Below are 15,121 nucleotides of genomic sequence, written 5' to 3'. Positions count from 1 at the left end.
ATACTGGTGTCATATACTGGTGTTATATTGTACAATGGTTCTATACTGGATTTATACTGGTGTCATATACTGGTGTTATATTGTACAATGGTTCTATACTGGATTTATACTGGTGTCATATACTGGTGTTATACTGTACAGTGGTTCTATACTGGATTTATACTGGTGTCATATACTGGTGTTATACTGTACAGTGGTTCTATACTGGATTTATACTGGTGTCATATACTGGTGTTATACTGTACAGTGGTTCTATACTGGATTTATCCTGGTGTCATATACTGGTGTTATACTGTACAGTGGTTCTATACTGGATTTATACTGGTGTCATATACTGGTGTTATATTGTACAATGGTTCTATACTGGATTTATACTGGTGTCATATACTGGTGTTACATTGTACAATGGTTCTATACTGGATTTATACTGGTGTCATATACTGGTGTTATACTGTACAGTGGTTCTATACTGGATTTATACTGGTGTCATATACTGGTGTTATATTGTACAATGGTTCTATACTGGATTTATACTGGTGTCATATACTGGTGTTACATTGTACAATGGTTCTATACTGGATTTATACTGGTGTCATATACTGGTGTTATACTGTACAGTGGTTCTATACTGGATTTATACTGGTGTCATATACTGGTGTTATACTGTACAGTGGTTCTATACTGGATTTATACTGGTGTCATATACTGGTGTTATATTGTACAATGGTTCTATACTGGATTTATACTGGTGTCATATACTGGTGTTATACTGTACAGTGGTTCTATACTGGATTTATACTGGTGTCATATACTGGTGTTATATTGTACAATGGTTCTATACTGGATTTATACTGGTGTCATATACTGGTGTTATACTGTACAATGGTTCTATACTGGATTTATACTGGTGTCATATACTGGTGTTATATTGTACAGTGGTTCTATACTGGATTTATACTGGTGTCATATACTGGTGTTATATTGTACAGTGGTTCTATACTGGATTTATACTGGTGTCATATACTGGTGTTATACTGTACAGTGGTTCTATACTGGATTTATACAGGTGTCATATACTGGTGTTATACTGTACAGTGGTTCTATACTGTATTTATACTGGTGTCATATACTGGTGTTATATTGTACAGTGGTTCTATACTGTATTTATACTGGTGTCATATACTGGTGTTATACTGTACAGTGGTTCTATACTGGATTTATACTGGTGTCATATACTGGTGTTATATTGTACAGTGGTTCTATACTGGATTTATACTGGTGTCATATGCTGGTGTTATACTGTACAATGGTTCTATACTGGATTTATACTGGTGTCATATACTGGTGTTATATTGTACAGTGGTTCTATACTGGATTTATACTGGTGTCATATACTGGTGTTATACTGTACAGTGGTTCTATACTGGATTTATACTGGTGTCATATACTGGTGTTATATTGTACAGTGGTTCTATACTGGATTTATACTGGTGTCATATACTGGTGTTATACTGTACAGTGGTTCTATACTGGATTTATACTGGTGTCATATACTGGTGTTATACTGTACAGTGGTTCTATACTGGATTTATACTGGTGTCATATACTGGTGTTATACTGTACAGTGGTTCTATACTGGATTTATACTGGTGTCATATACTGGTGTTATATTGTACAGTGGTTCTATACTGTATTTATACTGGTGTCATATACTGGTGTTATATTGTACAATGGTTCTATACTGGATTTATACTGGTGTCATATACTGGTGTTATACTGTACAGTGGTTCTATACTGGATTTACACTGGTGTCATATACTGGTGTTATATTGTACAGTGGTTCTATACTGGATTTATACTGGTGTCATATACTGGTGTTATACTGTACAGTGGTTCTATACTGGATTTATACTGGTGTCATATACTGGTGTTATATTGTACAGTGGTTCTATACTGTATTTATACTGGTGTCATATACTGGTGTTATATTGTACAATGGTTCTATACTGGATTTATACTGGTGTCATATACTGGTGTTATACTGTACAGTGGTTCTATACTGGATTTATACTGGTGTCATATACTGGTGTTATATTGTACAGTGGTTCTATACTGTATTTATACTGGTGTCATATACTGGTGTTATATTGTACAATGGTTCTATACTGGATTTATACTGGTGTCATATACTGGTGTTATACTGTACAGTGGTTCTATACTGGATTTATACTGGTGTCATATACTGGTGTTATACTGTACAGTGGTTCTATACTGGATTTATACTGGTGTCATATACTGGTGTTATATTGTACAGTGGTTCTATACTGGATTTATACTGGTGTCATATACTGGTGTTATACTGTACAGTGGTTCTATACTGGATTTATACTGGTGTTATATTGAACAATGGTTCTATACTGGATTTATACTGGTGTCATATACTGGTGTTATACTGTACAGTGGTTCTATACTGTATTTATACTGGTGTCATATGCTGGTGTTATACTGTACAGTGGTTCTATACTGGATTTATACTGGTGTCATATACTGGTGTTATACTGTACAGTGGTTCTATACTGGATTTATACTGGTGTCATATGCTGGTGTTATATTGTACAGTGGTTCTATACTGGATTTATACTGGTGTCATATACTGGTGTTATATTGTACAGTGGTTCTATACTGGATTTATACTGGTGTCATATACTGGTGTTATATTGTACAGTGGTTCTATACTGGATTTATCCTGGTGTCATATACTGGTGTTATATTGTACAGTGGTTCTATACTGGATTTATACTGGTGTCATATACTGGTGTTATATTGTACAGTGGTTCTATACTGGATTTATACTGGTGTCATATACTGGTGTTATATTGTACAGTGGTTCTATACTGGATTTATACTGGTGTCATATACTGGTGTTATACTGTACAGTGGTTCTATACTGGATTTATACTGGTGTCATATACTGGTGTTATACTGTACAATGGTTCTATACTGTATTTATACTGGTGTCATATACTGGTGTTATATTGTACAGTGGTTCTATACTGGATTTATACTGGTGTCATATACTGGTGTTATACTGTACAGTGGTTCTATACTGGATTTATACTGGTGTCATATGCTGGTGTTATATTGTACAGTGGTTCTATACTGGATTTATACTGGTGTCATATACTGGTGTTATATTGTACAGTGGTTCTATACTGGATTTATACTGGTGTCATATACTGGTGTTATATTGTACAGTGGTTCTATACTGGATTTATCCTGGTGTCATATACTGGTGTTATATTGTACAGTGGTTCTATACTGGATTTATACTGGTGTCATATACTGGTGTTATATTGTACAGTGGTTCTATACTGGATTTATACTGGTGTCATATACTGGTGTTATATTGTACAGTGGTTCTATACTGGATTTATACTGGTGTCATATACTGGTGTTATACTGTACAGTGGTTCTATACTGGATTTATACTGGTGTCATATACTGGTGTTATATTGTACAGTGGTTCTATACTGGATTTATACTGGTGTCATATACTGGTGTTATATTGTACAGTGGTTCTATACTGGATTTATACTGGTGTCATATACTGGTGTTATACTGTACAGTGGTTCTATACTGGATTTATACTGGTGTCATATACTGGTGTTATATTGTACAGTGGTTCTATACTGGATTTATACTGGTGTCATATACTGGTGTTATATTGTACAATGGTTCTATACTGGATTTATACTGGTGTCATATACTGGTGTTATATTGTACAATGGTTCTATACTGGATTTATACTGGTGTCATATACTGGTGTTATATTGTACAATGGTTCTATACTGGATTTATACTGGTGTCATATACTGGTGTTATATTGTACAGTGGTTCTATACTGGATTTATACTGGTGTCATATACTGGTGTTATATTGTACAGTGGTTCTATACTGGATTTATACTGGTGTCATATACCGGTGTTATACTGTACAGTGGTTCTATACTGGATTTATACTGGTGTTATATTGTACAATGGTTCTATACTGGATTTATACTGGTGTCATATACCGGTGTTATACTGTACAGTGGTTCTATACTGGATTTATACTGGTGTCATATACCGGTGTTATACTGTACAATGGTTCTATACTGTATTTATACTGGTGTCATATACCGGTGTTATATTGTACAGTGGTTCTATACTGGATTTATACTGGTGTCATATACCGGTGTTATATTGTACAATGGTTCTATACTGGATTTATACTGGTGTCATATACCGGTGTTATACTGTACAATGGTTCTATACTGTATTTATACTGGTGTCATATACTGGTGTTATATTGTACAATGGTTCTATACTGTATTTATACTGGTGTCATATACTGGTGTTATACTGTACAGTGGTTCTATACTGGATTTATACTGGTGTCATATACCGGTGTTATACTGTACAATGGTTCTATACTGGATTTATACTGGTGTCATATACCGGTGTTATACTGTACAATGGTTCTATACTGGATTTATACTGGTGTCATATACCGGTGTTATACTGTACAGTGGTTCTATACTGGATTTATATTGGTGTCATATACTGGTGTTATACTGTACAATGGTTCTATACTGGATTTATACTGGTGTAATATACTGGTGTTATATTGTACAGTGGTTCTATACTGTATTTATACTGGTGTCATATACTGGTGTTATATTGTACAATGGTTCTATACTGGATTTATACTGGTGTCATATACTGGTGTTACATTGTACAATGGTTCTATACTGGATTTATACTGGTGTCATATACTGGTGTTATACTGTACAATGGTTCTATACTGGATTTATACTGGTGTAATATACTGGTGTTATATTGTACAGTGGTTCTATACTGTATTTATACTGGTGTCATATACTGGTGTTATATTGTACAATGGTTCTATACTGGATTTATACTGGTGTCATATACTGGTGTTACATTGTACAATGGTTCTATACTGGATTTATACTGGTGTCATATACTGGTGTTATACTGTACAATGGTTCTATACTGGATTTATACTGGTGTAATATACTGGTGTTATATTGTACAGTGGTTCTATACTGGATTTATACTGGTGTCATATACTGGTGTTATACTGTACAATGGTTCTATACTGGATTTATACTGGTGTCATATACTGGTGTTATACTGTACAATGGTTCTATACTGGATTTATACTGGTGTCATATGCTGGTGTTATATTGTACAATGGTTCTATACTGGATTTATACTGGTGTCATATACTGGTGTTATACTGTACAGTGGTTCTATACTGTATTTATACTGGTGTCATATACTGGTGTTATACTGTACAATGGTTCTATACTGGATTTATACTGGTGTCATATACTGGTGTTATACTGTACAGTGGATCTATACTGGACTTATACTGGTGTCATATACTGGTGTTATATTGTACAGTGGTTCTATACTGGACTTATACTGGTGTCATATACTGGTGTTATATTGTACAGTGGTTCTATACTGGATTTATACTGGTGTCATATACTGGTGTTATATTGTACAGTGGTTCTATACTGGACTTATACTGGTGTCATATACTGGTGTTATATTGTACAGTGGTTCTATACTGGACTTATACTGGTGTCATATACTGGTGTTATATTGTACAGTGGTTCTATACTGTATTTATACTGGTGTCATATACTGGTGTTATATTGTACAGTGGTTCTATACTGGACTTATACTGGTGTCATATACTGGTGTTATATTGTACAGTGGTTCTATACTGGATTTATACTGGTGTCATATACTGGTGTTATACTGTACAGTGGATCTATACTGGATTTATACTGGTGTCATATACTGGTGTTATATTGTACAATGGTTCTATACTGGATTTATACTGGTGTCATATACCGGTGTTATATTGTACAGTGGTTCTATACTGGATTTATACTGGTGTCATATACTGGTGTTATACTGTACAGTGGTTCTATACTGGATTTATACTGGTGTCATATACCGGTGTTATACTGTACAGTGGATCTATACTGGACTTATACTGGTGTCATATACTGGTGTTATATTGTACAGTGGTTCTATACTGGACTTATACTGGTGTCATATACTGGTGTTATATTGTACAGTGGTTCTATACTGGATTTATACTGGTGTCATATACTGGTGTTATACTGTACAGTGGATCTATACTGGACTTATACTGGTGTCATATACTGGTGTTATATTGTACAGTGGTTCTATACTGGACTTATACTGGTGTCATATACTGGTGTTATATTGTACAGTGGTTCTATACTGGATTTATACTGGTGTCATATACTGGTGTTATATTGTACAGTGGTTCTATACTGGACTTATACTGGTGTCATATACTGGTGTTATATTGTACAGTGGTTCTATACTGGACTTATACTGGTGTCATATACTGGTGTTATATTGTACAGTGGTTCTATACTGGACTTATACTGGTGTCATATACTGGTGTTATATTGTACAGTGGTTCTATACTGGATTTATACTGGTGTCATATACTGGTGTTATACTGTACAGTGGATCTATACTGGATTTATACTGGTGTCATATACTGGTGTTATATTGTACAATGGTTCTATACTGGATTTATACTGGTGTCATATACTGGTGTTATATTGTACAATGGTTCTATACTGGATTTATACTGGTGTCATATACTGGTGTTATACTGTACAGTGGTTCTATACTGGATTTATACTGGTGTCATATACTGGTGTTATACTGTACAGTGGTTCTATACTGGATTTATACTGGTGTCATATACCGGTGTTATACTGTACAGTGGATCTATACTGGATTTATACTGGTGTCATATACTGGTGTTATATTGTACAATGGTTCTATACTGGACTTATACTGGTGTCATATACTGGTGTTATATTGTACAGTGGTTCTATACTGGACTTATACTGGTGTCATATACTGGTGTTATATTGTACAGTGGTTCTATACTGGATTTATACTGGTGTCATATTGTACAGTGGTTCTATACTGGATTTATACTGGTGTCATATACTGGTGTTATACTGTACAGTGGATCTATACTGGATTTATACTGGTGTCATATACTGGTGTTATATTGTACAATGGTTCTATACTGGATTTATACTGGTGTCATATACTGGTGTTATATTGTACAGTGGTTCTATACTGGATTTATACTGGTGTCATATACTGGTGTTATATTGTACAATGGTTCTATACTGGATTTATACTGGTGTCATATGCTGGTGTTATACTGTACAATGGTTCTATACTGGATTTATACTGGTGTCATATGCTGGAGTTATACTGTACAATGGTTCTATACTGGATTTATACTGGTGTCATATACTGGTGTTATACTGTACAGTGGATCTATACTGGACTTATACTGGTGTCATATACTGGTGTTATATTGTACAATGGTTCTATACTGGATTTATACTGGTGTCATATGCTGGTGTTATATTGTACAGTGGTTCTATACTGGACTTATACTGGTGTCATATACTGGTGTTATACTGTACAATGGTTCTATACTGGATTTATACTGGTGTCATATACTGGTGTTATACTGTACAGTGGTTCTATACTGGATTTATACTGGTGTCATATACCGGTGTTATATTGTACAATGGTTCTATACTGGATTTATACTGGTGTCATATACCGGTGTCATATTGTACAGTGGTTCTATACTGGATTTATACTGGTGTCATATACTGGTGTTATATTGTACAATGGTTCTATACTGGATTTATACTGGTGTCATATACCGGTGTTATACTGTACAGTGGTTCTATACTGGATTTATACTGGTGTCATATACTGGTGTTATACTGTACAATGGTTCTATACTGGATTTATACTGGTGTCATATACTGGTGTTATATTGTACAATGGTTCTATACTGGATTTATACTGGTGTCATATACTGGTGTTACATTGTACAATGGTTCTATACTGGATTTATACTGGTGTCATATACTGGTGTTATATTGTACAGTGGTTCTATACTGTATTTATACTGGTGTCATATACTGGTGTTACATTGTACAATGGTTCTATACTGGATTTATACTGGTGTCATATACTGGTGTTATACTGTACAATGGTTCTATACTGGATTTATACTGGTGTCATATACTGGTGTTATATTGTACAGTGGTTCTATACTGTATTTATACTGGTGTCATATACTGGTGTTATATTGTACAATGGTTCTATACTGGATTTATACTGGTGTCATATACTGGTGTTATACTGTACAATGGTTCTATACTGTATTTATACTGGTGTCATATACTGGTGTTATACTGTACAATGGTTCTATACTGGATTTATACTGGTGTCATATACTGGTGTTATATTGTACAATGGTTCTATACTGGATTTATACTGGTGTCATATACTGGTGTTATACTGTACAATGGTTCTATACTGGATTTATACTGGTGTCATATACTGGTGTTATACTGTACAGTGGTTCTATACTGTATTTATACTGGTGTCATATACTGGTGTTATACTGTACAATGGTTCTATACTGGATTTATACTGGTGTCATATACTGGTGTTATATTGTACAGTGGTTCTATACTGGATTTATACTGGTGTCATATACTGGTGTTATACTGTACAGTGGTTCTATACTGGATTTATACTGGTGTCATATACTGGTGTTATATTGTACAATGGTTCTATACTGGATTTATACTGGTGTCATATACTGGTGTTATACGGTACAATGGTTCTATACTGGATTTATACTGGTGTCATATACTGGTGTTATATTGTACAATGGTTCTATACTGGATTTATACTGGTGTCATATACTGGTGTTATACTGTACAATGGTTCTATACTGGATTTATACTGGTGTCATACTGGTGTTATATTGTACAGTGGTTCTATACTGTATTTATACTGGTGTCATATACTGGTGTTATATTGTACAGTGGTTCTATACTGGATTTATACTGGTGTCATATACTGGTGTTATATTGTACAGTGGTTCTATACTGGATTTATACTGGTGTCATATACTGGTGTTATACTGTACAATGGTTCTATACTGGATTTATACTGGTGTCATATACTGGTGTTATATTGTACAGTGGTTCTATACTGGATTTATACTGGTGTCATATACTGGTGTTATATTGTACAATGGTTCTATACTGGATTTATACTGGTGTCATATACTGGTGTTATACTGTACAATGGTTCTATACTGTATTTATACTGGTGTCATATACTGGTGTTATATTGTACAATGGTTCTATACTGTATTTATACTGGTGTCATATACTGGTGTTATATTGTACAATGGTTCTATACTGGATTTATACTGGTGTCATATACTGGTGTTATACTGTACAATGGTTCTATACTGTATTTATACTGGTGTCATATTGTACAGTGGTTCTATACTGTATTTATACTGGTGTCATATACTGGTGTTATATTGTACAGTGGTTCTATACTGGATTTATACTGGTGTCATATACTGGTGTTATATTGTACAATGGTTCTATACTGGATTTATACTGGTGTCATATACTGGTGTTATATTGTACAATGGTTCTATACTGGATTTATACTGGTGTCATATACTGGTGTTATATTGTACAGTGGTTCTATACTGGATTTATACTGGTGTCATATAATGGTGTTATACTGTACAGTGGTTCTATACTGGATTTATACTGGTGTCATATACTGGTGTTATATTGTACAATGGTTCTATACTGGATTTATACTGGTGTCATATACTGGTGTTATACTGTACAGTGGTTCTATACTGGATTTATACTGGTGTCATATACTGGTGTTATATTGTACAGTGGTTCTATACTGGATTTATACTGGTGTCATATACTGGTGTTATACTGTACAATGGTTCTATACTGGATTTATACTGGTGTCATATACTGGTGTTATACTGTACAGTGGTTCTATACTGGATTTATACTGGTGTCATATACTGGTGTTATATTGTACAGTGGTTCTATACTGGATTTATACTGGTGTCATATACTGGTGTTATATTGTACAGTGGTTCTATACTGGATTTATACTGTGTCATATACTGGTGTTATACTGTACAGTGGTTCTATACTGGATTTATACTGGTGTCATATACTGGTGTTATACTGTACAGTGGTTCTATACTGGATTTATCCTGGTGTCATATACTGGTGTTATACTGTACAGTGGTTCTATACTGGATTTATACTGGTGTCATATACTGGTGTTATACTGTACAGTGGTTCTATACTGGATTTATACTGGTGTCATATACTGGTGTTATACTGTACAGTGGTTCTATACTGGATTTATACTGGTGTCATATACTGGTGTTATACTGTACAGTGGTTCTATACTGGATTTATACTGGTGTCATATACTGGTGTTATATTGTACAATGGTTCTATACTGGATTTATAATGGTGTCATATACTGGTGTTATACTGGATTGCTGGCGTTATATACTGGTAATAGTCATCATTTATGATTTGTTGCTTTATTAGCACATAAGGAGCCGCCACTGTACCGACACGGATTACAGATCTTCCAGAGGTCGGAGGTGAGGAGGGGGTCACTATTAAAGACCTTAATGAAATTGCGCCTGGTGGATGAATAGACATGGAGGACCCCAGAATAGAAACCATTATCCGGGCCCTGGTGCGGCGCTCGTGGTGCTGCCCGCGGTGGATTCTCACTCTTTTTTCCGGGCGGATTTCCTCTTCTCCTCATTGACCTCGTGGCCGGCGTCTCGGAGCTTCACCTCTGGATCAGTCAGAATGGCAGGAATGATGTCAAGTTCCAGATCTTTATTGTCCTGAAGACGAAAACGTGGAAATGTGACTGATGGAGTCGGCCGAGGATGTGCGACAATCATTCAATCCCTGAGCAGCGGCCGCCCCTCCTCCTATCAATCCTATAATCACATGCACTGTAATAAATCATCACCTTTGACCTCAATGTATAAGATCCAACACCACCAGGATGGCGGCCGTCCGGACCACACAGTGCAGCCCCCCCCGATTACTGATTAGATAATCGGATGTGACGTGACGACCCACTTATGAGTGGCGCACATATAATGCGGCCATCACCTGATATAACCATGAAGCCGAGGTTACATAGGAAAGTCAGTGAGAAGCGGAGGAGAGGACCGAGACGTAACAGGATCCGCTGCGTTATCAGATGCACACGGCCCTATATACAGGGGCATCTCACTACACACAGAGGGATCTACTATATAGAGTCATTACACACAGAAGGATCTATTATATAGAGTCATTACACACAGAGGGATCTATTATATAGAGTCATTACACACAGAGGGATCTATTATATAGAGTCATTACACGCAGAGGGATCTATTATATAGAGTCATTACACGCAGAGGGATCTATTATATAGAGTCATTACACACAGAGGGATCTATTATATAGAGTCATTACACACAGAGGGATCTATTATATAGAGTCATTACACACAGAGGGATCTATTATATAGAGTCATTACACGCAGAGCGATCTATTATATAGAGTCATTACACACAGAGGGATCTATTATATAGAGTCATTACACGCAGAGGGATCTATTATATAGAGTCATTACACGCAGAGGGATCTATTATATAGAGTCATTACACACAGAGGGATCTATTATATAGCGTCATTACACACAGAGGGATCTATTATATAGCGTCATTACACGCAGAGGGATCTATTATATAGAGTCATTACACACAGAGGGATCTATTATATAGAGTCATTACACACAGAGGGATCTATTATATAGAGTCATTACACACAGAGGGATCTATTATATAGAGTCATTACACACAGAGGGATCTATTATATAGAGTCATTACACACAGAGGGATCTATTATATAGTCATTACACGCAGAGGGATCTATTATATAGAGTCATTACACGCAGAGGGATCTATTATATAGAGTCATTACACACAGAGGGATCTATTATATAGAGTCATTACACACAGAGGGATCTATTATATAGAGTCATTACACACAGAGGGATCTATTATATAGAGTCATTACACACAGAGGGATCTATTATATAGAGTCATTACACGCAGAGCGATCTATTATATAGAGTCATTACACACAGAGGGATCTATTATATAGAGTCATTACACACAGAGGGATCTATTATATAGAGTCATTACACGCAGAGGGATCTATTATATAGAGTCATTACACACAGAGGGATCTATTATATAGAGTCATTACACACAGAGGGATCTATTATATAGAGTCATTACACACAGAGGGATCTATTATATAGAGTCATTACACACAGAGGGATCTATTATATAGAGACATTACACGCAGAGGGATCTATTATATAGAGACATTACACGCAGAGGGATCTATTATATAGAGTCATTACACGCAGAGGGATCTATTATATAGAGTCATTACACGCAGAGGGATCTATTATATAGAGTCATTACACACAGAGGGATCTATTATATAGAGTCATTACACACAGAGGGATCTATTATATAGAGTGATTACACGCAGAGGGATCTATTATATAGAGTGATTACACGCAGAGGGATCTATTATATAGAGTCATTACACGCAGAGGGATCTATTATATAGAGTCATTACACGCAGAGGGATCTATTATATAGAGTCATTACACGCAGAGGGATCTATTATATAGAGTCACTACACACAGAGGGATCTACTATATAGAGTCACTACACACAGAGGGATCTACTATATAGAGTCATTACACACAGAGGGATCTACTATATAGAGTCATTACACACAGAGGGATCTACTATATAGAGTCATTACACGCAGAGGGATCTATTATATAGAGTCACTACACGCAGAGGGATCTACTATATAGAGTCATTTCACACAGAGGGATCTATTATATAGAGTCATTACACACAGAGGGATCTATTATATAGAGTCATTACACACAGAGGGATCTATTATATAGAGTCATTACACACAGAGGGATCTATTATATAGAGTCATTACACACAGAGGGATCTATTATATAGAGTCATTACACGCAGAGGGATCTATTATATAGAGTCATTACACACAGAGGGATCTATTATATAGAGTCATTACACACAGAGGGATCTATTATATAGAGTCATTACACACAGAGGGATCTATTATATAGAGTCATTATACACAGAGGGATCTATTATATAGAGTCATTACACGCAGAGCGATCTATCATATAGAGCCATTACACACAGAGGGATCTATTATATAGAGTCATTACACGCAGAGGGATCTATTATATAGAGCCATTACACACAGAGGGATCTATTATATAGTCATTACACACAGAGGGATCTATTATATAAAGCCATTACACACAGAGGGATCTATTATATAAAGCCATTACACACAGAGGGATCTATTATATAGAGTCATTACACACAGAGGGATCTATTATATAGAGTCATTACACACAGAGGGATCTATTATATAGAGTCATTACACGCAGAGGGATCTATTATATAGAGTCATTACACGCAGAGGGATCTATTATATAGAGTCATTACACACAGAGGGATCTATTATATAGAGTCATTATACACAGGGATCTATTATATAGAGTCATTACACACAGAGGGATCTATTATATAGAGCCATTACACACAGAGGGATCTATTATATAGAGCCATTACACACAGAGGGATCTATTATATAGAGCCATTACACACAGAGGGATCTATTATATAGAGTCATTACACACAGAGGGATCTATTATATAGAGTCATTACACACAGAGGGATCTATTATATAGAGTCATTACACGCAGAGGGATCTATTATATAGAGTCATTACACACACAGCGATCTATTATATAGAGTCATTACACACAGAGGGATCTATTATATAGAGTCATTACACGCAGAGGGATCTATTATATATAGTCATTACACACAGAGGGATCTATTATATAGAGTCATTACACACAGAGGGATCTATTATATAGAGTCATTACACACAGAGGGATCTATTATATAGAGTCATTACACACAGAGGGATCTATTATATAGAGTCATTACACACAGAGGGATCTATTATATAGAGTCATTACACACAGAGGGATCTATTATATAGAGTCATTACACGCAGAGGGATCTATTATATAGAGTCATTACACACACAGCGATCTATTATATAGAGTCATTACACACAGAGGGATCTATTATATAGAGTCATTACACGCAGAGGGATCTATTATATAGAGTCATTACACGCAGAGTGATCTATTATATAGAGTCATTACACACAGAGGGATCTATTATATAGAGTCATTACACGCAGAGGGATCTATTATATAGAGTCATTACACACACAGCGATCTATTATATAGAGTCATTACACACAGAGGGATCTATTATATAGAGTCATTACACGCAGAGGGATCTATTATATATAGTCATTACACACAGAGGGATCTATTATATAGAGTCATTACACACAGAGGGATCTATTATATAGAGTCATTACACACAGAGGGATCTATTATATAGAGTCATTACACACAGAGGGATCTATTATATAGAGTCATTACACACAGAGGGATCTATTATATAGAGTCATTACACACAGAGGGATCTATTATATAGAGTCATTACACGCAGAGGGATCTATTATATAGAGTCATTACACACACAGCGATCTATTATATAGAGTCATTACACACAGAGGGATCTATTATATAGAGTCATTACACGCAGAGGGATCTATTATATAGAGTCATTACACGCAGAGTGATCTATTATATAGAGTCATTACACACAGAGGGATCTATTTCACGTGGTTATTTCTGTTAATGTTAATGATTATGGCTTACAGCCAATGAAAACACAAAAGTCATTATCTCAGTAAATTAGAATACTTTATAACAGCAGCTTGTCGTCCTCCTGAAATGTCTGTTCAGTAAATGCCCTCAATACTTGGTCGGCTCCTTTTGCATCAATTACTGCATCAATGCGGCAATGTGGCATGGAGGGATCAGCCTGTGGCATGGAGGGATCAGCCTGT

General features: G+C 35.6%; 2 protein-coding genes across 2 annotated transcripts in view; both read right to left on the bottom strand.

Annotated features, from left to right (window-relative positions):
* Positions 1-10,720, bottom strand: part of LOC141162712 (ATP-dependent RNA helicase DDX18-like) — a 38,450-nt gene extending 27,730 nt beyond the window's left edge. Inside the window, exon 1 of the mRNA XM_073649079.1 lies at positions 10,603-10,720. Within this exon, the coding sequence (XP_073505180.1) occupies positions 10,603-10,720 (118 nt within the window). The remainder of the gene's footprint in view (positions 1-10,602) is intronic.
* LOC141161317 (kalirin-like) overlaps positions 1-15,121 on the bottom strand; it is a 621,825-nt gene that overhangs the window by 557,200 nt on the left and 49,504 nt on the right. The window contains exon 14 of the mRNA XM_073646130.1: positions 10,772-10,890. Coding sequence (XP_073502231.1) covers positions 10,772-10,890 — 119 coding nt within the window. The remainder of the gene's footprint in view (positions 1-10,771; positions 10,891-15,121) is intronic.

The sequence above is a fragment of the Phyllobates terribilis genome, unplaced genomic scaffold (genome assembly GCF_046119375.1).
Source record: "Phyllobates terribilis strain yellow unplaced genomic scaffold, ASM4611937v1 Scaffold_9__5_contigs__length_417890890, whole genome shotgun sequence".
NCBI lineage: Eukaryota > Metazoa > Chordata > Amphibia > Anura > Dendrobatidae > Phyllobates > Phyllobates terribilis.
The sequence above is the reverse complement of the archived record's forward strand: the minus strand, read 5'-3'. Positions and strand labels throughout refer to the sequence as shown.